At 49.3% G+C, this 24,848-nt stretch overlaps 1 protein-coding gene across 1 annotated transcript in view; it reads left to right on the forward strand.

Annotated features, from left to right (window-relative positions):
* Positions 1-24,848, forward strand: part of BSN (bassoon presynaptic cytomatrix protein) — an 86,864-nt gene that overhangs the window by 50,529 nt on the left and 11,487 nt on the right. Inside the window, exon 5 of the mRNA XM_062500615.1 lies at positions 23,377-23,838. Within this exon, the coding sequence (XP_062356599.1) occupies positions 23,377-23,838 (462 nt within the window). The remainder of the gene's footprint in view (positions 1-23,376; positions 23,839-24,848) is intronic.

Genomic DNA, 24,848 nt, shown 5'->3' on the forward strand with positions numbered 1-24,848 from the left:
GTTCTGGGCATCCAGCAGCTCTCCCTCTCGGAGAGCCCTATGTCCTTCATGGGATGATCAGAAAGGTTCCCAAAGAGCCACCTGCCTTTGGAGGGTGTCAGGGAGGGCGGGTGACAAGCAGGGAGAGGGGCTTAGAGTTTTCAGGCATCATCTTTCCATAGGAATCCAGGTCCTGTCATTGTCCTGTTCCTGCGGGGCTCTGAAGGACAGCAGGGATGTGTTCTGCAGCTCCTGATGGAGCAGGGAGCAGCTGTTGTCAGTCACTCTTTTGAGGCCGTTTGCCCTAAGTCGAGTGTCCTGCAATGACAGCTTGGCAGTGTCCCTGGAGCTCAGATGGGCGCTAGGATGACCCAGTCCACTTTCCAGGGACAAGAGGAAGAGCAAATGCCACTCTTGAAAAGTGGGCAGAGGGGTGGACCCTAGAGTTTTCTGCAGGAGAAAGATGTAGCCGGAGATGCAGGCCACAGGGTGCAGCAATTGCTGGGTTTCTCCTAGATTTTTGTGCAGAAATCATGATTTTAAACAATACCCAAGGCCTGAGGGTATGAATATTTGGGTCAGTCACATAAACTTAAGTCAGATTGAGAGATCTGCATAGTAGGGCAGCACAAGAGAAGAAGGCGGTTTCGCTGGCCTGAGCCCTGAAATCCTGTTAAGGGCTGGTAATTAACAGCTCGTTGTGACTCAGGAGTTTTCTGTGCTGCTGAACCTGCTGTAATTAAGCTGCTTCTTGCGCTGGGCTGGGCAGCCCTGGGCTCCCCAACAGCTCCTCCTGCAGACACGGGTCTGGAGTGGGGCTGGGGTCTTTGTAACCTTGCAGACAAATCTGAGTTAAGAGTGGGGTCCCACCTGATGGGGGATGAGCAGCATCTGTGGGTGGTCCACTCATGCAATCCATATTTCTGTGCTGGACCTCACTGCTGGGTTTTCTACAGAACCCCACTAGATGTTAGCACTGTGTCTGCTGCTGGCTCTTGTCTTCTGCTGGTTCTGTTTTTGGAACTTCTGGGGCTGCTCCACACACTGGGGTTTGCCTCGCTGTGGCTGCTCTCAGCTTCTGGCCACTTTAAAATTATCTGAAGAACTGCTGTTCTTTTCTTTAATCAGTAAAAAAGCCCAGACCTCCAGGTTCCTTTCTTGTTTTAGCTGCAATTATATTATTAAGGGACAAATGTCAGCTGTATGTGGACCCTGCTGATTCATACTTCTGAGGCAACCGCTGCCCACACTGCAGATTGTTTTCAATGGTTCATAAAACCAAACAATATTTTTAGAGAGGTGACAGTGGCTGAGCAAAGTAGGGGATTTCTGCCTTCTAAATGAAGATATATTTGAAATGAACCATGCTTCCCCTGATGCCAGGCTGGTTTTCCAGAGCACATTTGCTGTGCCCTAGGACTTGGAGCCGCTGCCCCTGGGCTAGCAAGCTGCTAGGGCCAACAGTGCCAAGGTGTCTCCAGAGCTGCCTTGCTGTGAAGTGAGTGCATGTGTCAGGATCAAAGCCTGAGTGCTCACTGTGGCTCAGGCAGTTAAAAGATTTGGGCTTACAACAGGGAGGCCTTTGGCTTTGGGGAGGCCAGTATTGCTTCTGGGCCAGCCCACAGTGCTGGAGGTGAGGTGGCAACAGGACAGACATGATACCTGAGTCTCCACTGCAGATGTCCTTCTCAATAGTCTGTAAGAGCTCTGGAAGTCAGCACCTTGCTGCAGGTTCTGCTTTAATTGGTTCATCCATGTGGTATTGATCATGGTGTTTCCTAGAAAGTGGCAAGGAAAAATTTGGGGAAATGCTTTTTTGCCCATTAATATGAATAATTCTTCATGGCAGCTCTTCTCCCCAGTTAAGCTTTGACAGCTTTTCCTAGCAAATGCTTATTTTGGTAGGTATTGCAGATCTGCTTCTCAGGGTGATGGTATTCTGTCTGTGACACTTCACAGACTCATCCTTCAGAAAGTCGCTGAAGCCATCCTCGAGCAGACAGACAGGGACAGTGACCTTGCAGCAGGTACATGGACACAGACTTATGGGGCCATCACTGCAAGGACATTGGATATTCTCACCAGTTGGCCACCATGAATATTAAAATTCACCAACATGGGAAGGGCCTGAGTAACTTTCCATCACCCGACTGAGGTTTCACAGTTTGGAACAGCTCCGGGAAAGGCTGAAAGAAGATCAATAACTGCCCTAATGCACCTTGTTAGGGACTTTGTTGACCTTGAGAAGCTTTGAAAAGAGTTACTGTTGTGCACATGAAAGGTTGAAGGCAGCAAAAATAGGCAAAGTGGAAGCACAGAGAGGAAGCAGGACAAGGTAAAGCTGCCATAGCATTTTACAGATTTCAGAAAGGGTTTGATATAGATATGTACTGGGGAGCAAAAAAAAAAATCCAGTTCATTCACAAAATTGAGGTCACCTGGTTCTATAACAGGGTTTTCTGCCTTTGCTGTTCAAGTCAGACCCAGCAGCCATTCTGGTGGGGCAGCCCTGGAGCTCTGTGCCTCGAGGAGCCTTGTGCCTCTCTGCTGCTTTGGGCAGTATCACTGATGTACACTGCAGCACCAACCCAGAGATGTCCTCTTTGCTCCCCAGATGAGTCCCCTCAAAGGGAGCTGGTGCAGACCTCAGTGGACACCTCACTCAAGCACACTGCTGGCATGGGGGAAAAGTGATGGGGTTCCTGTGTCATCCTCCTAACGCAGCAAAAAGCAGGAGATGATGGAGGAAGGCAATGGTATAGAGGAGGCATGGAGCTCTCAGGGGAATGGGAACAACCTGGACGCTCATGTCTGCTCCTGCTGTATCTTGCATTGAACAGTGAGTGTCTGAAGAAGCTCAGAATCAGTTCCCAGTGCAGGGATTGGTACCCAACATCAGCATTTTATTGCCCTCTCTACCCTGGGAAAGTGCTTGGATCAGAGGGGTCTGGATCACACTTGGATCATGTTTGGGATGGTCTGCTTTATGAGATGGCTTCTTAGGGTCTGGTAGGACATGGCAGCACTGACCCCTGAGTCCAGGCTGTTTGGTGGATTGTGTGGGCTTCTGTGTCCTAGACCTCTCTCTTGCCCACAGCAGGAGCTGCTGGTGGAGGTGATGGCAGATACTGCTCTTACAAAGGCAAAAGGTGTGGGGGGGTTGAATTGGAAGGAATCTTTGGAGCAGCATGCTCTGAGGAGCTCCGTGTGAGCTGGTGGTCCCTGAGCAAGTACCAGCAGCAGATGATGAGGATGATGGGATCACCTAAATCAGAGTCTTGGTCTAAAGCTGTGATGGGCAGACAGAGAAACAGCTCTTTTAGTGGGAGATGGTGAGAGGATTTGGATGTTCAGCTCCTATTTCCACCCCTGGGAGCAGCCACAGCTTATCCTGATGGGCTCAAAGACCATTATACAACCTGGGTCTTTCTTCTTTCTATTTTTTTTTAATAGCATGCCATGTTAGTGCTTTATTTGGGAACATGTTGGGACACTTAATCGAGCGTTTAATTGGCTTTGTAGCAGTGGATTTCTGAGTGGGCTGAGGAGGAGGCAGCTTTAGGGCTGGGCTGCAGTGGAGATGCTCAATTTTCCAGCTGCAATGGGAGCATCTCAGAGTGAGTTTGCTGATGTTGATCCACTTAACAAAGCAACATCGTTTTTGCTGTTGAGCCCAGTGGCATTTTGCAGTTGTATCCTGCAGACTTCAGGATCTGTGAAGCTCTGTGGAGCAAAAGGAGAGTGAGGAGAGGGGCTGCCAATGGTGAAGCATGTGGCCATGCTGGGAAAGAATCCAACAGGAATGCTGATGATGGTATGTGATTGTTGGGGATGGGTTTTGCTAGGTCAGCAATCTTATGTTGATTCCTTTCTTGCCACATCCAAACTGTGCTGGTAAAGTCCGTTGGCAGGACAAGCCCATGTGGGCAGCTTGGGCACTGGAAGGACATTGGTGCTGTGCTGCTAAAAAAGTCCAAGCCTTTATGCACAGTGTGTGTGATTGAAGGCTGTGTCCTTCTGTAAGGATCAGTAGGATCTGAAGGACAGTTTGTGGTACCTAAAACTCAACTAATGCAAGGATTCACCCTGGTTTAATAGTGTTCCACATCCTGTGTAGTTCAGCCCTTGCTGTATGCTGGGATGCCCTGTTTTCCCAACTACACATGTGCTGGGGTGAGCCATGCGAGGTAAGCACCAAGATCCCATCTTCCAAGGAGTATACTGGGTGTTGGAGAAAACACTGCTGAGCAAGGGAAGAAATTACATTTATTTCTATGGAAAGAGATGGCATTATTGGTTACAAATTACTGCTTGGGAGGTGGCCAGCTGGGTGTTCCTCTTCTTCCTCCATTAAATCATAGGATTACAGAATGGTTTGGGTGGGAAGGGATCTTAAAGCCCATCTGGTTCCAATCCCCCTACCATAGCAGGGATGATCAGGTTGCTGATGGGGCTTTGCTGGAGGGACACAAGCTTATCCCATCAGGTGGCACTGCCAGGAGATGTAGGATGGGGAGCTGGGCCCTCACCATCATCCCTCTCCTCAAATTTCCCTGCTTTGCAGCGTGAACTCTGTTCTCCTGTGTAACAAAGCCTTCCTCTGTGGTGGAGAGGGAGGCTTTGTATAATTAATGTTGCCAGGGGAGTCGGGGTTCTGCAGTGCAGCAGTGCCTGGGACTCACCCGGGCTCCAATGCAGCATTCCCTGCATGCAGCTATCCTCTCCTGGGCAGCAGCAAGGAGCAAGCACATCGAGCCAGGACACTTCAGCCTTTTATTTCAAAGCACAAAACCTCACAGCATGTGAAAAGGCAGAAAGCTGAATGGATCAGGGAGGTGCACTAAGGAGCTGCTCCTTCCTCCTCCTCCTGGCCTGGTTCCTGAGCTCATGAGCTGGGGAAGGTGGATGGCACCAGCCTGAAGCAAAAATAAACACCAAAGTGAAATGGAAAATGAAAGCAAGCTCATTCTTTGAAGCATAGCGACGCTCTGAGCCTGGAAAGGTCTCTGAATGGATATTTTGAGCAATGTTTCATTCTTACATTACCCAGGCTGGTTTTCAGTCTCAGTGGTGGAGCTATTAGTGTGGCCTGTGGCCACCTCACAACCACCTTTCCAATGATTTTTCTGTCACAGAGGTCAGGGACTGAGTGTAAACACATGACTGATTGTCTTTTTGGTTGACATTTGCTATGTAAGTTGAGAGGAAAATGTTTCACAGGGACAGTTTGTCTTCTGGAGGTGTGAGTCCCTCGCAGAAGGTGGGTCCCCATGTGGCACCCCAGGGCAGGTGCTGGGTGGCAATGCCCCAGATGCTAGAAATGGGTTTGTTTACTTATACTAATTTTCTGTTCTCACAGAGGAAATTCTTGCACGGCTCCTGGGGACCCACATCCTGGCATGAGGAGGAGTTGGGTACCAAACCTTTAGAGGCACTTTGATCTCCTCCAGGGCATTCATCAGCCTCTTACCTGCTTAAAAGCCTTATCGCAGGACCTTGAGCACCCTGGCTTCTTCCATCTGCATTTTCTCCACAGAGCAGAAGAGGGAATAACATGTCCCTCCATTTTCCACTCCCTGTTCATTTCCCAGTCTTCAGTCAACCCATTCAGCACAGATCATCATTCCTGCCCCTATAATTTAATCTGAAGTGGCTTCATTTTCCTATGTGTCCCTATTTTTTTTGTGCCTAAGAGCAGCTGCTCCACTGCAGACAGAAGCCATGCTGCAGCTTCCTTGGTGGTGAGGCAGGGTTCTTTTAAAACCCCAATGCTTCCATAGTCTCTTTCTTCACATAAGGCTGCAAAGTTGCTCCTTTCCAATGACTGGGAGCGTAGGAGGGACTAGCCAGGAGGTGCTGTTATTAACATAAGAGATTGTAGTTGTAAGCCAGAGCATTAACAGAGATGCTTATGCCTGGTCCAGCAATGATTGCACTCCTTTCCTTCTTCCAATTTTTATCCCTTTCCTGCTCCTGTGAGCAAGTGGAAAGGCTTTTCCAGAGCTTGGGCTTCCACTTTTCCTTCCTTTGTGTGTTCACCCTGCAATATTTAGAAAGCGTAGGCATTATTTAGAAGCCACCAGGGGATAAAATGCTTCATCAAATGTGTGATCATTCCCTGAGAAAATGGGGAATTTTTAGGAGATGCCCCTTGAGAAACTGAGAAAGCTAAGGAGAGTGCCTGAGGCTGGGCTGGCAAGGGCTCTGGTGTCTCCAGGGGCTTGCCTGCTTCGTAAGGACATTGATTGCTCCAGTGCAAGTTTAATTTCTCTCTGATGTGAGGATGGTGAAGCTCTGGATGCCCTACTCTGGAAGTGTTCAAGACAGTCTGGATGGGGCATGGAGTAACCTGGTCTAGTGGGGGTTGGAACCAGATGGTCTTGAATGTCCCTTCCTAACCAAACCATTCTAGGATTCTGTCATCTCTCAGAGGGTCTGCTTGGGACTGATCACCTCCAGTATAGGGGGTGATGACAGGGGGTTCCATCTGCAAGTGGCTGCTCTGCCACCCAATTAATTTTAATTTTAAATCCCCCCAAATTTTAAAGTCAATCCTGGCCAGGCATAAGAAAATGGGTAAGAAATGGGACACAAAGTTTAAGGAGGGAGCATAGCCATACCCTCAGGAAGCTGAGCAGGAGCTGGTGTGCCTGCCCTCTGGCAAAAGGACATCCAAAATTATTTATTACTTTGTACTTTGCCAAGAGTTTCTAAATATGTTGCTTGCAATGGCACCTAGAGAAGTGAGATCTTCTAGGCAGTACACAAAATGAGGTGTTATAAGTAAGCAGGCCATTAACAGAAATACTGGCACCTTCTCTTTGAAAAAAAAAAAAAGCCCTTTTGGGTTGTTAAATAGTTGTTTGCAGACTGAATGGTGGTTGGTTTCTAGTCCTGATGCAGTCTCAGCCAAACACCGGTGCACTGAGAGCAGCGGGGAGCTGGAATTCCCAGTGAGGGCAGTGCCAGGAATCCAGGAATTAAATGTGCCCCCAGCCTGAGAATAGCAGCTTGAGAAGCTCAGCCAGGGGAGCCTCCTGCATCTACAGAAGGGAATATCAAACTTCTTCTTTACAATTGCTTCAATTCTTTGTGTGGCACAATGGAATTTGCTGGGGCTGGGGTGGGCAGAGGTGTAGCTCAGTGCTAGACTTGCTGCCCAGCTGAAATGCATTTCCCTTCTGAGGCTGTTCCTAGAGCTGATTTTAAAGCTCTTTAGGAGCTCCTGGAAACGATTCCCCGACAAAGCAAATCGTTTCAGCTAATTAAGAATCTGATGAGAAAGCCCCAGGTAATACTTTGCAACTTAAACAACTTTCTGGGGTGTTCGGAAGAGAAACAGTTTGAAAGGTGCAGCTGCTGTAGTTATATTTTGTGTGTTGGAGAGTAAAGCAGAGGCACAGGGATGTGGTTACTGCTGTGCTTATCCTGCTGCTCACAGTGGATATGGAACCAGGTGAAGGGGACAGGAGGAGGCTGGGATGTCACTGCTCTTGTCCCATGTGGATGGCATCGCTGAGCATTCCCAGCAGCTGCGCTGTGGGGCTCAGCCTCTGGAGCACGGGTGGGGCTGTGCAGGCAGGTGGCACAGGGTAAGTGTGAGTAAACCATCTTACCCCACATACCCTGCAGCCCAGGCTCAGTGCTGGACGGGTCCCTGTGTGCTGCTGTCCCCTGTGTTTCAGGCAGGGAAGATCCCTGAGAGATGTTCACGGTCAGTCATGCAGAAATCCTTGGTGAGGCTGGGGAAGGGAACAGTCCCTGCTTTTCCCAGCCCAGTGGACAGGAGCCACTGGAGCCCAAGCAACTTTTTGCCAGGGATGGAAGCCTCTGCAAGGGCTCTGCCTCCTTTGCTGAGGATTATTTCAATTCTGTTTCTGCCTCACTGAGGCCATGCTGAGCCAGCGCCAGCTGTCCCTGTCTATGCCAAGCAGTATTTGGGAACCAGGGCAGGCTTTTCCCTGTCTCTTTTCTCTATGGCTATAGGTCCCCCACCAGCAAACCCTTGAGCTGCCTCAAAGCTCTTTCTGGCTACAGCCATCAAAATGCACCAGACCCCCTCAGCAAAGCATGGGGCTTTATTTCCAAAGTATTCTCTTCACTGTTGCTTTGCCTCCTCATCTTCCCACTGCCATCTGCTCTGCCTGCTAAAATAAGGCAGTGTGCTGCGGGTGAGCTGTGCTCAGGGGGCCTCTGCTCTGCCCAGGCTGCTCAGCACAGGGACCCTCTGCTGGGCATGCTATGGCCTCTGGGAATGGGAGGGGAGGGTTTGTCTACTCCCCTCCCTGCCCTTGTTTCAGGTTTGTCTCTCCAAGCTGATGGTAAGAGTGGTACCCACCCAGGGTGATGCCTTGCAAGGGATTTGGCTTCTCATCCTGGAGATGCTCATCTCCAACCTGGGGCAGATGGTGACTTGCTGAGACTGGATGTCCAAATTTTAGATAGTTTAAGTGAAATAAACCCTACATTAGGAGTCCTTAAGTCTCTGGAGATCACCCCAAGTCTTTCCTACTGCTCTCATCCCTTCATGCCCTCTCCTGTGCTTTCCTTGTGAAGGAGTTGCTGTAAGGAAATAGATATAGGACCACATTCATCACCCTTTTCCCTGGAATGGCAAAAAGCCTCAAAGGCCGATTTTCTGGGGGCCTCTTTGTACCAAAAATGTGAGTACCCAGGACAGGGTGGGAATTGCTTTGTGTCCTAACACATGGCAGAGCACAGTCCTTCATCCGCTCTGTGTTTCTCACAGCACAAAACCAGGAAGAAGGGTGAGGTAGGGGGGAGAAAATGTTTTGCACAGTTAGCTCACAGACCTCATTGCCCTGGAATACTGGAAGAGACAGTACAACAAAACACTGGAACACGGAGGGAAGATTTGGGGGAAACAGAGACACCTTTGGAAGTGACAAGAGGGATTTCTTAATTGAAGAGATCTGTTTTGGGATTTTCAGATGGGATCACTGAATGTTTTGTATTGTCCTATGCCACAGCTAGCAGCCTTTGGCCATCATTTCTGCCGTGACTGGGAGATAAGTAGCAGTCTCTCAACTCTCCAACGTGAATGGCTGTTTTAGGGATTTTTTTATTACTGTTTTTTGTTAGGATATTTTAATTATTTGGAGTTCAAAGAGCAGCTGGTTCCCAAGTCTGTTGAAGCAGTAAGCATTGATTTCATAGGGATTTGGTTGACTCAGAGACAAAATATTCTCAAAGAAAAAGAAAAGCAACCCTTGTTTGGCAAAGAAATGAACTATTTGGTTTGGGAACAGCCCCACAAAGTGTGGATGTGGGTATGAGGACAGGACCTGTGGTGTGGGCTTGCCCATGGCTCTGCAGATGTGGGCTCTGTCAGAGCCAGGGCAGGGTCCAGGCTCTGGAGCTGGATCCTCGGGATGTGCATGGCTGAGTGAGGGAGCTGGCAGCAGGTCCCACTGGCTGCTGGGAACAAACACCCGCACTCGGGGCTGTGAAGGAGCTGTGAAATTCCCCTCTTTACATAATACCCTGATTTACTCAGAACTGTTAAGTATGACCAACAGTCATCTGTTTGCTGAGAGCAAATAGGACATGAGGAGAAGAGGAGCAAACTAGAGCTAGGCAGAAGTATTTTTAACAAATCTAGGTTTTTCTTCAGGCTGGAAGTCAGGGGAGTGTTGCCAGGGTTTAGAGGAGCAGGTTTCTGCAGTGGCCCCGAACTACTCTTAAAGTGGAGCTTCTTAAATTATTTAAAGGTTTTATGTGAGGTGGTTCCTCTTGTGGCCTCAGGAGCCACAAAGTCCCACAGGCATCTGTCTGTCTGCAAAAAGGGCAGCCGGGGAAGGAAATGCCTTCACAGATCATATTAAATTGAGTAAACATGTGATTCATATGATTTTCTAGGTTTTTTTTTAAGCAACCATTTTATTTAAACTTCACCATTTCGTTTCCTTTTGGCTTCTCAGCTACATTCTTGCTGCATTTACTCCTGAGATGGAAAATCACAGCTCTTCCACCCCAGCAGCTGTAGCCAGTTCCTACCTCCTTGCTCCAGAGAGACTGAGCACTGCTGGTGGGAGCATCCATCCAGGTCAGGGTCACCATCAAATCACCACGTGCCAACTGGGGGGCTATCAGCTATTCCTAACATAAGTTTAAGTTAAAATAAGGTGGTTTTCAAAAGAATTTTCAATTTAAAATAAGTTCTGAAGATGATGAAAATGGAATTGGCTCCACCAAGACACATTATCCCTCTGTAGGCAGCTCATGATTCCTGACTCCATCAAAGTGCCCAAAATGTGGGCTGTGAGTAGTCAGGAAACACTTAAGATGAGGACAGATGGTCAGGACGGGGGATGTGTTCCTGGGGAGGATGGTTTGGAACTGTACCCCAGGCAGGTGGGAGATGCTGGCCCTGCCACTCCAGCTCTGCCATGGGCAACAGGTGAGGGGATGGGAGAGGGTGTGCAAGGCATGAGTGTGGGAAGATGCTGCTGTGTATAATTTGGGAAGTAAAATAGCTCATCCATCTCCATTGTAACAACTCCTGTTTCTATAATGCTTCCCAGCCTTTTAGTGTAATAGTTCGTTGACCTGCACAGCAGCATGAAAGATTATGGGAGTTAATTTTTCAAGCTTATCGCTTGATTTATTCCATAAAGGTAGTTCATTTAATTAAAATATTTCTGCTGCTGGAATTAGGACTCACAGCCTTGAAGCCTGGAGCAGGGTGAATGAGCTTTTTTGAAGCAGCAGTTATTTAATTTGGTCAAGCAGCACTGCCCACAGAAACCAAAGCATCCAGTCCTCTAGGCACACATGCATTTCAGGACAAAAATCATGGATGCAGGTATCTCCTCCAGTGGTGTATCTGCTTCCTGTGGAAGGACAATGGGAAGAGGGATCTGGTAGCTCTTAGCAGTACAGTCTTGAGTACCCTCAGCCACCTCCACATGGGGGTTTCAGTCTCTGCCAACATAGGGTTGTTTCTTGGAATAATATAAAAAAATACTGTTGTAACTATTTTTAAAGCTTGGAAAGCTTTATATGCAGGTATACTGCAGGACATTGATTTGTGATGTCCTCAGCTTCCAAGGCATACTACTGATGGCTCCCCAGCCTGCTTTGAAAATGATCCCTTGTGATCATGAAAAAGGTTCAAACCTAGTTTACTCTGGGGTGAGGGGACAGGGGACTCAGCAGCTCCTAGGGGGAGGAAACTGAAGCTTCCCAAGTTGCTGATTTTCTTCTGGTTTGGAAATGAGTGTCTGATAGACACTTGGGGCTCTCTGCAATTTAAAACAGAGCAATCAGACAGCTTGAATCTGCTTTTATCAGATGCAGCAAATTACTAGTTGTATGGCTGGATATTTTAGTCAACACTAGTGCCTATGAAAAAGGGTTTTGGTTAAATAAGACTCCTCTGATAAACTTAGCTTTTCTTGGATTTTCTTCCATTCTGTTGGAAAAACACATAGAGTAGTGTATTTGTTTTCTGCAGAGTTGGCCAGGTTTCCCTTAGCAGACATTATTTTTGCTGCAGTCTTGAAATCTTCTGCACGTGGGTCCAAATGGCTCCTGAGGAGTCATGGTTAATGTGTCAAATGTGTGCAATAGCTACAAGGAGCACCTTGCATCTACACCACACCTGCTTCAACAGGAATGGGGTCTGTGGTGACTGGATGTGGGCTCTGCTGCACCTGCTTCACATCTCCTGGGCGTTATTGTGGGATTATTATCATGCAGCTGTTGTTCAGAGATGCTCCTGCTGCTGCTAGCCTTGGCTGAGAAATACATCCTGATAATGGGCACTGTTAAAGATAAGGCTGTTTGGCAGGCTGATAAATCTTGTTAAGGAGTACCCAATTGCAGAGTAAATTACAATGCATGGCCAGATCGAATCAGACAAAAATGAACAATATATTATTTTTTTATCAGCTGGGGAGAGTAGACTCCTGGCTCCGTGCTAGAGGGTTTGGGTGCTGCAGGGGGAGCTGTGTTAGGTGGCACTGGAGCTTGCTCTAAAGATACAGCCTCTCAGTGGGTGCATCCATGCCAGTGCTGGAGCAGGAACCCAGCAGAGTCCTCAGGGAGGGTGGACTGGGAACAACTGGTCTGTGTGTGGGTGAGAAGGGACAGGGATCTGGGACGTGGTGGAGAACAAGAGCTGAATTTCTCTCTTCTACATGGTTAGATGATGGTCATCCCAGTCTGTTCTGCAGTGAGTGTAAATGATCCAGACAGCTCTATAAACATAACGTTGGAGCAAAATGAGAAAATTAGAGCTTGCCATCCTTGGGACAGCCATAGCTAATCTTTGAAAACCAGACCAAACCCTCTGCTACTTTAATACCATTGCCTGGATTTTATTGTGAACAGAAAATTTTCTTAATACTAAATCCATTTGGATCCAGTCTTTCGGAACTGAGCTGGTAGTTAATTTAGCTCTTTCTCACAGATGAAACAGGGAGAAATAGTAGGGCTCAGTGAAAAGGAAAATGAAAAGTGCTTTCAGCATCAGATTTGCTCTCTTGTTCCTCCTATTTTCCTTTTTCTTAAATACTCAGCACATGCTCACGTGTGACCTCCCATCATTGCACCTCCAGATGTCCAGCCTGGACATGACTTTTCTCCCACTTCTCTGGAATGATGCTCCCTCTTGAGTCCATCCCAGGCCAGGGGCAGTTTTATCTCTACCTGCTCATTGCAGAAGGAAACATTGGGTAGTGGTCAAGGTAGCAGAAGATGTGTGGTCATAGCCAATGATCAAGAAAAAACAGGAGCATGTCCAGATTGGAAATAACAACAGAGATAAATGAGTGTCAAAGCTGCTACCCAGTGGTCGCAACTGTGGGAACTCAAGGGTGAAATGTGAAATTTGGACCAAAGTGCTGAGGGGGGACCGGATGCAGATGGGAGTGGCTGATAGTAACAAAGAGAATGGCACATTGGAGGAGATTGGGGGTTGGCCTCCATGTCTCCTCACTATCTCCAGGGAAACCCACTCCTGTTTATCTCTACCACCACTGCCCTGCTGGGTGGTGGCACCTCTGCTTCCCATTCCCAAAGGCAGCTGTTTTATTGCTAGATGTCTGTGTTAGTGCAGGAGCATAGAGTGACACTGCTGCTCAGCAGCTCATTCCCAGGGCAATGGATGTTCACCTACAGCCCTGGGAATTGGTCCCATGGCTTTTAGACAAGCCAAAAGCATCAAAGTGCTCTCTCCTCAATATCCTGCTGTTTTTTTTTTTTTAATCTAATGAACTGGAAGGAAATATGTTGAGTGGGGAGGGATGTCTATATATATTCTGCAAAAGCACCACTTTCCAAATTTTGGACAGCTGTGCACCCTTTTTTAGCAGCCCCTTCACACAGCCCACACAGCACCCAGGCTCTCGCCTTTGGCTGGTTTGGAAATAGGCTTCCTTGATTGCAAAATAGTTTAAGTCCTTTGACTTAGAAACATTCTTGCCATTCAAAAAGGATTTTTTTTTCTTTTCTTTTTTTTTTTTTTTTTTAAAGCTCCAAAAATACAGAAGGTGCTTCCTGCTGCAGCAGCTGCCCTAGTTTTGGAGGGGATGGAAGATGGGCAGGGATGAGCAGGGCGGAGGCTGGCTCATGGCTATGGCCGCACAGGGATGCAGGTGGTGAGATGCTTCCAGGGTGGGAGCTGCTGGCTGTGGGGGCTTCAGCTGGATGCCAGAGCCAGGGCTTTATTCAGCCAGATGTCCCAAACAGGTTATCCAGTTGGCCTCTTGGCATTTGGGTCAGTCAAGGTGAGCTGTTTTCCCAGTTTTGTGGAGTAGAATTTTTGGGGTCCAACAGTGAAATAAGAGTATCAAAAAGTAGTCTGAGCTTGACTAACACCGTAGTTCCTGATAACATGGAAAAGTTGGTGGCATTTTCTTCAGCTTCTGTCAAGCCAGATTTGGGAAGGACCCTTGCTGGGACCTGTCCACAGGTCAGCACCCCAAAAAGTCCATCCATTTACTGCAGCAGGCAGTGGTTCAGAGGAAGGGTCTGCAGCAAAGTCCTTTGAGAAACAGCACAGGGAGCAGGGGAGGGCTCAGCCTGGAGAAAAGAGGCTCAGAGGGAACCTTCAACTTTCTTTAATTACCCAAAAGGACATTGTAGCCAAGAGGGAGTTTGTCTCTTTTCCCAAGTAACAAGTGGTAGGATAATGGAAACAGTCTCAAGTTGTGCCAGGGGAGGTTTAGATTGGATGTTAGGAAAAATGTCCTTGCAGGAAGTCTGTCAAGCACTGAAACAGGCTTCCCAATGAAGCAGTAGAATCCCCACCCTTGGAGGGTTTTAAAAGACATGCTCCACCCAGGGGGAGGAGCCAAGCAATTCCTACCTAGATAAAATCTAAAATTTAGAATACTAAGGCAGCCTTTTTCTACTGGATTCCCAGAGAAAGACCAAGGCCATCTTCATCACCACTAGACCTACAGAAGAAAACTATACCCTTCTCCAAAATCATTGCTTCAACACATCTGTCACTCCAAAAAGACTGTAGCCACCATTTAATCAGACTGCTACCACCACCCTGAACAACAGACTGTCAGGTTGCATTCTGACTGTCAGTGTTTTGTTTTTTTTGTATTAGTGTTATTTTATTTTAATTTTCCTAATAAAGAACTGTTATTCCTATTACCGTATCTTTACCTAAGAGCTCCTTAATTTCAAAATTATAATAATTTGGAAGGCAAGTGTTTACATTTTCCATTTCAAGAAAGGCTCCTGCCTTCCTTAACAAACACCTGTCTTTCAAACCAAGACAGTGGTGACCTTGGAAGTGCTGGGATAACAGTTCAACTCAATCCTAGAGCTCTTTTCCAACCTAAACAATTCCATAATTCTATGATTCTGCCTACACTTTGCCACAGGAGGTACTGCTCAGGATGGGATGTGCTGGAAGGTCACAGCCAGTGCGGTTTGCAGTTGGCCAAGGAGCTGCAGGTGGTGCAGGCTGATCATGGTGGTGACAGCCCCATGTGCAGCTCTCCAAGGGCAGCCGAGGCTTGTGACGCTTTCCCCTCGGCGTAGTGGCGTTCCCCAGCCCGGCCGTCGGTGCTGCAGTGCAATAAGCTGGACTTGGCAAGAGCACAGCTATTCCTCGAAGGCGAGCACAGGGTAGCGTTGCTATTACTCATCAGTCAAAGGCTTTCAGCTGGAATAATCCTCCACTGGCTATGTGGAGCATTGAGCTGCAGGGTGGGAGGCTGTGGGCCCCATGGGAGCTGCTCTGCTGACCCTCGGGCTCTGCCGTGGAGAGACAGTTCATCCCTACTGCAGCAAGGAGCAGGGAGCATAATCCCTGGGATGAGATGTGCAAGGGGAAGGGAGAGACAAGGAACAGGACTGCTATGGCCACCTTGGCACCTGGCTGATGTCTGGCTGCCCATCTCTACTTGCCTTCCCCTTTCCATGGCACTAATAAAGGAGATGGATTGTGGAGCTGACACCCTGCTCCTGCTCCAGGTCCCCTCTGGGTAGATTTGGGGAGGGGCCACTGGTGTAACACACTGTCTTCCCTGCAGCTGTCATGGGGCTGGGAAATGCCTCTGCCCATGCCCTTCCCTTTCCTTCCAACACACTGACAAGTGCTCAGCCATCATGTGCAGCTTCTTCCATCCTCTCTTTCTGTGTCTATTTTCCACTTGAGAGAGGTCCCAGCACAGAGAAGGGATGAAGTGGAGCAGATGGAAGGCAGAAAACAAGCCCTGTGAAGCAGAGCTCATCCGGGCAAGCTCATTATCCTGTGCTGCTTTGAATCACATTGTTGCAGTGTGAAGGCCATCAATATATCACACGCATTTAAAATAGAGATGGGGAGGGACCATCAGCTCTGTCAGCCTGAGACAGGCCACAGGAACAGATAAGAATAGTCTGTTGCTGGAAAACACATCACTGGGTGGCTTAGTCAAATGCTATATATAGCAAGGGATTGAAATAACTGTGGTAGCTTTCAGGGGAGCTGATCTGCAAGCCCGGGGTTGCACTAAAACTTACCCAGTTGATGGTAATGAAATCAATTAGTGTGCAGCAGTTGACAGCTGAGGAGACTCAGCTGCCCGAGGTGTGTGCAGTCCCCTCTCCACCTTTCCCTGCAGATGCACTTGGGAGCCCATGGTGTTATGCTGGGAATAATGGCATTCCACTCTTTGGGGGAAGGAGCCAGTCAGGGGGAAGGATGTGTGGGGAGCTCCACTTGCTCCCCCAGCCTGGCAGGCATCAGTGTGTGGCTGCTGGACTTCAGAGACACATGACCTGCTCTGCTGACCACTGTTTGGGAGCTCCATTTAGTCCTCCTTTTTTGTTTGCAGATTATATATACATATATATGTATCTACACACATGGTAAGCTTCAGAAGCAGCACTGCAGTTAGCAAGCACACATGCAGACAATTCTCTGTCTAGCTTGAGTGGGATTTTGAGGTGGTTTTGATGCTTGGGGTTTAGCTTTTATATTTTTCAAATTCTCTGCTGCTTGCTATGTAAGTCTGAAACTTCATGTTAGGTGTTGGTAAGTTCTCTTCACAGGGCAGCTGGACAAGGCAGTCCCTTCCCAACTAGAGAATCAAGAACAACTGTTACCCAAAAAGCATAAACAACAAAGGGAGGTTAGGACTTCATGGACTAAAGCTGTGATTGGATAATTAACCCCAGTGTGTAGGTGAACCAAAACTTCTAAAAGTGTAAAACTCATGACCAGAATCCACCTTGGATTTGATTTGGGTGTAGCCCCAGCCAGGCTCTTGCATTGCCCAAGGTGTATCTTTTCAATAAATACCTATTTTATTCCTTTTGCTTTGTTTAGTCTCTGTTCCAGGTCAGCTGTTCCAGGCATCAGTTTTAGAGCAAAAAAGGCATAATCAGGGTAATAAAGTGCCCCACACTTTCTGCCCTGTCCTGTGTCCTGGAGATGGTTATCAGTGGTGGTGTGGGACATACAACCCTATGCTCTCCCCACGGATGCCCCGTCTGCATGCTGCCCCCAATTTCCCTGGATCTCAGTCCCTTCCTGGTACTGGGGCACCTGAATTCCCTCTGATCTGTTCCCACCACAGATGCAGATCCCACAAGCACCTCCTGCGTGTGTTCCATCTCTCCTCCTGATCTCTGGTGCTTCTGCCGTCACTGCGCAGGTTTTGTTTCCTTGCCCTCGTTTCAAATCCCATCACTGCCTCAGCCTCCTAGGAGAGATAAGGGCTGGGGCGGAGGTAAAACCAGGCCTGTGGTTGTCTGGCACATGATTGTTCAGAGCACCCTTAGTAAACGTGCTCTGGTCAGATTTTGTTGTGCATCCTCCCCTCTGTAATCAGGAATCCCAGAGAAGAGCCTTTGACACTGGTCAGCACACACTGGCCCCCACCCTGCATCCCAAAACTGGCAGCTCAGTCAAAAGTGCTTGGCAGAGGGGTGGAGAGGGGATTTGGAGAGGCTCTGGGTAGTTCAGCTGGGATAACAGGCAGAATCAAAGGGGGAGTGAGCATCAGCCTGTGCTTGGGCATTGGCATCTGAAATGAGTGAACACCAGGATTGCCTGGGGAGGCTTCTGGCCAAGAGAGCCGACAGAGGAAAGAACACAGGAGCACTTAGAAGGTGGGGAACCTGCCAGCCAGACCCCTGGCATGGCCTGAGGTGGGTCTGAAACAGCCCTGGCAGACAGTGGTCAAGCATGACTTAGTCCCTTTCCTTTAACACTGCTAAAAACCATGCACAGCACAGACAGAGCTGTAGTGTTCTTAGCACAAGGATGCAGAATGTTAGGGAACTGGGATCACACAGTGAGATGCCCCCATTTCTGCTGTGGGAGGGTATATTGAAGGTGTCTGGTTGTCAAGAGCCCTCCTAAAGGGAGTTTTCCTGCTAGCCTGCTTCCTGAGAAAATGGCTTGGGAAGTGGTTTTATGAGGTTCTTGTTAATTTGGATCTTGATTCAGATACCAGAAGTGTTTTCCATATTTTCCAGGCATCCATCTGTCACAGCGATGAGCCCTGCACAGTACTTGTCAGCAAATAAATGAAATATTCTGGTGAGATTCACTGCATTTAATGCTGGGAGATAGATCTGGCTTGCAAGATACTTGTACCTCATGCTGCTTATCTTATTTTGTACAGATTTTTGTCCCAGTATTTTAATAGATACTGTTTTGATTGTGGAAAATAATGCTATAGAGCATAAGTAACTGGGCAGAGTCCCAGGGGGGTGAGATTGTGGAGAATGGTTGGCATGGGGATAAAGACCATGGCTGAGCATCTTCCAGGCACTGGAGAGGTTGAGCCAAGGGTCCTAGGGGCTGATGGGGATGGTGGGACTGGTAACCAGCAGTTAACGGGGGAAGCTGGGAAGCTTCTGCCACCACTGGTTCCCACCAAGCCTCTCAGACCTCCAAGTCACGGAAGAGAGGATTCATGTTTAACTGTGATGCTGAAGCTCTCTGGCTCCATCATTAAAAAAACCCAGCAGCACTGGGGGAATTCAGCATTTAATTAACTTGCCAAGTGGTAACATTGACCAGAATTATGCAGGAAGACTTCTATTTTAGTTAATTACAGTTTTGTTGCCGCCTATTAGTAAATTAAAACAATTGCAGGGTAAGACCCGGTGGAGTTTGGCGAGCACGGCTGTGGCCACCTGCCAGCCAGCTCTGGAGCTCTGGGGAGGCTGAGTGCACCCCCATCCCTGCAGCCCTCATTGCTGCCCTCCCCCCCCCTTCCCCACCCTGGCTCAACCCCCTGGAGGGAGCATGGGCAGCCATGGGCACAGCACTTGCTGCCCCTTCAGCACAGCCAGCAGGAATTGTGGCCAAATCTGGCATCCTTGGATGCCGCTGGCATGAAAATTGGCATGGTCATTCCTGCGTAGATACAATGTCTTAAACGAAGCTGCCTTCCCTCAGTCCCTCATGCCCTGCACCCAGAGCTCTCTCCTGCCTCTTGTGACCCCACCAGCACTGATTGTCTCTCCAGAAACCCACTTTTTCTGTGACTCTTCTGCAAATCCCAGTTTTTTGGAGGCAAGGAAAGAAGGGAGCCCGAGGAACAGAGTAGTGACCCTCAAAGGCTGTAAGCTGATACCCAGCTGGGCTGGTCAGCCCCAGCATCCTCACCCCCCTGCTGCCTCTGGCTAGCTGTGTTCCAGTGTGCCCTGCCATGCCAGAGCCTCTTCATTTCACATGGCATCTCAGGTGCACTTCGGTTTCATCCCTCTTCTTAATTATTGATGCTTTCCTCTGCCTGGAGCCCGCTCTGCATCCCAGCAGTGTTGCCCATCTTCTCTGCATGCCACAGCCTTCATCAGCTCCAGCTCCCCATAACCTGTGCCCCACATGGTTAAACCCCCCCATGCCCACCACCACAGCAGTTCTAAGGCAGCAAACCTCAGTGACAAGCAAGGCCCCATCCCCATCCTGATCGGGGCCAAGGTTTCCAGCATCTTTAAGTGTGAAGACTCAGACAGAAGCTGCTGTGCCTTTGTCATAAGCTCCTTACCCACTTTCCACCCCAACGAGGGGCACCCTGGCTTCCTGGGCATCCTGACAAAGGTTTGGACATGTAAAGCACTAAATACAGCCTAATTATTATTATCTTTGTGGGATCCGGTTAATCTCAATGGGGATTTACAAGCTGTTAGCAAGGCAGCCACTCCTCCGATGTTTGCATTTTTCTTAGGGGCAGCTTAATCCCCTTGGCCATATTATCTGGGAAATGCCTGAGGCCAGGTTATAGGGAGGAGGAAGCTGCTTCAGAGCCAGTCCCTCTGAGAGGGAGCAGAGGTGCTGTGGGATGAACAATGCCAAGCTGATAATGCTGTGGAAGAGGGACGGATCCTGTCCCCAGCAGAGCTACCAACAGAGCATGGGGCACTGCCACAAGGCTGGGAGGTGCCACAGCTTCAGCATCCTCACAGACCCCCTGGGATTTAGCCCACAGACACCTGACAGGTGTCAGTGCTGGGGTTGATTGGGCTGCAGAAATCTCTAAAAGATGGAACCAAGAGCTCAGAATGAATGGGAGGCATTCTCACTGGCACGAGCAGCTTTGCTTGCTTCCACCTTCCCACCGCTGCCATGGGCAGGATTTCTCTGTCCCTCATGTGCATGTGGGAGCTGGGCAGCTCACAGCTGCTTCTGTTGGAGTGTGCACTGCAGCCAGTGCAAGCTGTGATGGCAAATGCTGCGCTGGCTGCTGCAGCATGGTCTGTGCTCACAAACAGCTCCACGTGGCACTGGCTGTGACAGGGATGGTGCTCTCACATAGCTCAGGAAAAATTCAGTAATCCCTTCTCTACTTTTCTGCCATAACCTCGCAGTGATTTTCCAGAGGGGTTCAGATTGAAGCACAGGGTACAGGACTGCCATCAGGGTCTCTTTGACAGTAAGACCCCAGAGGTGCTGAAGGAAAAGCCAGTAAGAGAAAATGCAAGCTCAGCATATGCCAGTCTCTCAATTTGAGTGTCTCTGGGGCTTGGCTGGCATCTCTCTCAGCTGGCAAAGCCCAAGGACCCTCTCTTCCTGCCCTTCCTTGGTTCCTGCCTTCCTGCTGTACCCAGGCCATCCTGCCTGCTTTGAAAGATGAGGGGCATTTCAGAGTGGAGCTCAACAATCTTTTTGGCAGAGCTATTTTTAACAGAGATTGTTCCCTTATCCACTTCCCAGTGCGGTCCCATGAAGAGTCAAGTTGTCACATCTGCAAGAGCAGGATGGCAGGGTGAGCTGCTCAAACTGGGGCAGCTGCCAAAAGGAATGGCTGCAGAGCTACAGCTGGGAGGAACCTCAGGGAGGAGCCTCAGACCAACCTGCAGAGACGTCAGATCTTAGAATCATAGAACAGTTTGGTTTGGAAGGGACCTTCATCTCATTCCAATGCCTCTGCCGTTGGCAGGGTCACCTTCCACTAGACCAGGTTGCTCAAAGCCCCATCCAGCATGATCATGAACACTTCCAGAGATGGACATCCCCATGGAATAGATTAGTACTGTGCTCGTCTGGTTGTGGAGGAGCCCTAAGCCTCATGTTGATGACATCACACCAGCAGTGACACCTGCCCCTCCATGGGCTCCTTGAATGGGACCTGATTGGCACCCATCATCTGCACTTGGTACCTGGTGGCCAGTGTTGGCCTTCCATGATCTTTCTGGGCTTGAATATTTCCCTGGAAGGGCAAAAGCAGTTGTGTCCATCACATACGCAGAGCTCCCCTGTCACCCAAGTCTGTCAGGTTGCAACGTCATGAGGATATACAATGCCCCATTGAGGGAGGGTGTAAAGGATCTGAGTGAGGCAGTCTGGACAGTTCAAGGCAAACTGATCTCCTCCAGCTCCTTCAGAACCATGCTGGGAGCTAGTGATGGTGTGGCAGACAGGTATGGGCAGGAGCTGAGCTGAGCACATCCCACCCATCCCCTGTGCATCATGCCCTCATCTCACTGCCTGCATCAAGGAGGGAGCTCTGGCACGGAAAAATGGGATTCCTGAACGAAAAATGAAAGGTGGCGTATTTCCATGAGGCATGGTTTCAATTTGTGTCACACATTCACATTTCCTTCTGCAGTCTGGAATAATTACACAGCGGAGTGGGGCGAGCAGATCTGATTCAGAGGCACGAGAACGGTTCTGAAATAAAAGAAGACAAATGCAATCATTAAGATACAATAGGCTGCATTTGCCCCTTAATTAGACTTTCTCTTTGATTAAGCAGTAATTAAATATTACTGTGCTAAAAGGGATTTTTTTAATGGCCCTCCAAAGCCCTAATGTATTCTTAAGATGTTTGTGTGAAGAGCAGGGGCTGCTGCAGGGTGCTGGGTGTGGGAGGATGTTTTACACCTGCCCTTTTCCTGCAGGAGCAGCCCGCCTGCCCCTCTGCTCCCTGGAGAGCACAGGGCTGGATGGCTGCTCCTGGGCTGGATTGCTGCAGGAATGAAGAAGTGAGAAAGCCCTGCTGCTCCTGGCCACCACCAGCTGCAAGGCATCTCCAGCATCTCATCATAACTTGGAGACTCCTGGGATGCAGATGACAAAGCTATCACAGTGCTGCTGCCCCATGGGTATGGGATTTAGAGTCATAGATTAGAATCAGGGAATTTTTCAGGTTGGAAAAGACCCTTAAGATCATGGAGTCCAACTGTTATCCCAGCACTGCCAAGCCCACCACTAAACTCTGTCCCTAAGCACCACATCTACACATCTTTTAAATCCATTTGGGGATGGTGACTCCACTGCTTACCTGGGCAGCAGTGGGCAAGCCTGTTCCAGTGCTTGACAACCCTTTCAGTGAAGAAATTTTTCCTAATATTCAATCTAAACCCCCCCCACTAGCACAACCTGAGGCTTTTTCCTCAATGTCCTTTTGATGAACCTCATTTTCTCCAGGCAGACCATCACCTCTGGGGCCCCAGGGGACACGGCTGGCTCACAGCCATGGCCCCAGGCTGGTCCAGCTGAAGACCAAGACCACCTCTCTGACAGCATGACAGCTCCTCAGGCCCAGCCACCCCTTGAGGTTGGCCAACCTGAGCTTTGGGAGCCATGGATCAGCAAAGGAGAAGTCTTGAAAAAGAACCTGGAGCACATTGTGCTTTTAGCAGCAAAACTGAAAATATTTAAGATGCAGAAGCATTTGAAACATCTAAAGGGAAGGAAATGTCAGGCCACTATTCCTGGACATTCCTGGGTGGGTAAAAATAGCCCTTGGGCAACCCAGGGGAGGAAAGTGCTTCTGATCAGAGCCCCTGCCTTAGCCCTGCAGGCTCTCTGCCACTCACAGCCCTGCTTGCCTCTGCTTTTTCCAGGCCATAAAACGACAGCTCTTGCTGAGAATTTCACTAGACAAGATTGTCTTGTTCTTATCCTCCACAGCATGTACTTTGGGTAATGTCTTTGGGAAATTCTGGCGTACTTGTGTACCCACTATTTTTGTTAACCTAGAAAAAAAAAAGATCCGTAAGTGTTACGATTATGCTATTAAACATTTATTGCATCTAAAAAACCCAAATCGGAGTTAAGAGAGGAGCTGTATGGAGCTGAGAAGTGTTAAGCTACAGTAGTAATCTGCCTTTGATTATTTAATTTTGCTTAAAACTGAAATATCACAAGGCTGAAGAATGAAAGAGTTGGTGATGCTGTGGGATTGTGGGGGAGGGTGTGCAATCTCTGTGTCACAGCCATGGTACCTCTGGCTGGACATCTCTGGGTTCTGGACAAGGATAGGGATGAGTTGAAGCTGGATGTGGATGGTTTGCAGGGTATGGCTATGATGCTGCCTGCCCCTCCATAGCTGGTTATTTGGTTTGGGTGGGCCGAGTCCTCCGAACCATTGCCAGGTGTCACATCCGCCGAGCTACTCCGGGAGACCCCTACTGGGATCAAGCTCCCAGAATTTAAACAGGACTCTTCCTTCCATTCTCTTGCAGAAGAACGAATGGCTGTGCTTGAACTGCCAAACTCAGCGGCTGCTCGAAGGCAGCCTCGGCGACCCTGCCCCGATGCCACTGCCGACCCCAAAGGCACCATCCGCCGGCTCCCCGCGGCACCAGCCTCCCACCGCCAGCCAGCAGAGAGCGCCCACGCCGGCACCCGTGCCTGCCGAGCCAGTGGCACCCTCTGAGCAGCAACCCTCACCCGCCAGGAGCCTCCGGGCTGCTGAGCAGAGCAAGACCCCGAGCCCAGCCCCAGCAGAGAAGAAGCCCCCAGCGCCAGCAGAAAAGAAGCCCCCGGTGCCAGCAGAGGAAAAGCCCCTGCCCAAAGCTGCCCTGGAACCTTCCAGAGCTCCTGAGAGCATCGCTCCAAGGGGAAAGAGCATGACCCCCAAACCAGAGGCGGAGAGCAAGGAGAGCCAGGCGCTCCCCGAGGCACCGCGGGCCAAGGAGCAGGAGGTGAGCTCTTAGGGAGCATCCAGCTCCGAGCATCTCTGGGCACACACCCTGCCCCAGGCTGACACCACACCCAGCCCCAGGCTGGCGTGGTGCTGAACTGTGCCTCTATCAGTATTTGTGCCCACAAATGGGGAAGGACCTTCACAGGCTCCATGGCAGCACACTGGTATTTGCCATCTTTTTATTAGGATTACAGAAATTTGGGCAAAATGCAATTGTTCAGGTCATGTCTGGCCTTTGGATTTCTTTTAAAATAATATAAGGGCAGTTGGGATTTGTTGTCAAATGGAAAACTCCTTTTCCAGCATTCCATGTTGCAGCAGTGGGTGTTTTTCAAGCTCTTCATCCTACCTTTTCTAAAATTCAAAACAATTTGGGGAAACATTTGGCTGCCTTGGGATGGTGTTTCCCCACAAGCAACCATCCCAGCAGCAGCCAGCAAAGCCCCCCATGGGGAGCACCTTCCACCATGTCCTCACCAGCTGGGAGGGAATGGCTGCCTCCCTCACTGCTGTGCAGCCCCCAGAGAAGAGGCTCCTTGTGCCCCCAAAATCAAGTGCCTCTGTGCTGGCAGGGTGACAGGTTCTGCCAGTAGCACTGGGGCTGGGTGTGATGGCACAGTCCCCATGGCTCAGAGACTTGACCCCCACACTACCTAATCGTCAAGCCACTTAAAGGAGGCTCTTTACTTCTACTGCCACCTAGCAAGGATCCTGGGGCCAGCTCTGCTTCTGAAGTGTGCCTTGGGGGCTGGGGACCCAGTTTTTCAAACACATTTATTAGTACCCCAGTATCTTTATGCCTGGGGCCATTTGCTGTGCCATCCCCTGCTTGCAGCACATCCTCCCACCTGCCTTTATTAGCACAGACAAGTTGCGGATGTGCCACTGAACTGGGGGACGCAGGGCTGGCTCCCAGTGGTGCCCAGACTTTCTGTGTGCTCCTTGGGAAACGGTTGGGAGGGAAGTAGAAGCAGCAGTTCTGGAGCTGCCTAGATCTGACACTGTGTT

This window comes from Cinclus cinclus, chromosome 12 (genome assembly GCF_963662255.1).
Source record: "Cinclus cinclus chromosome 12, bCinCin1.1, whole genome shotgun sequence".
Classification (NCBI taxonomy): domain Eukaryota; kingdom Metazoa; phylum Chordata; class Aves; order Passeriformes; family Cinclidae; genus Cinclus; species Cinclus cinclus.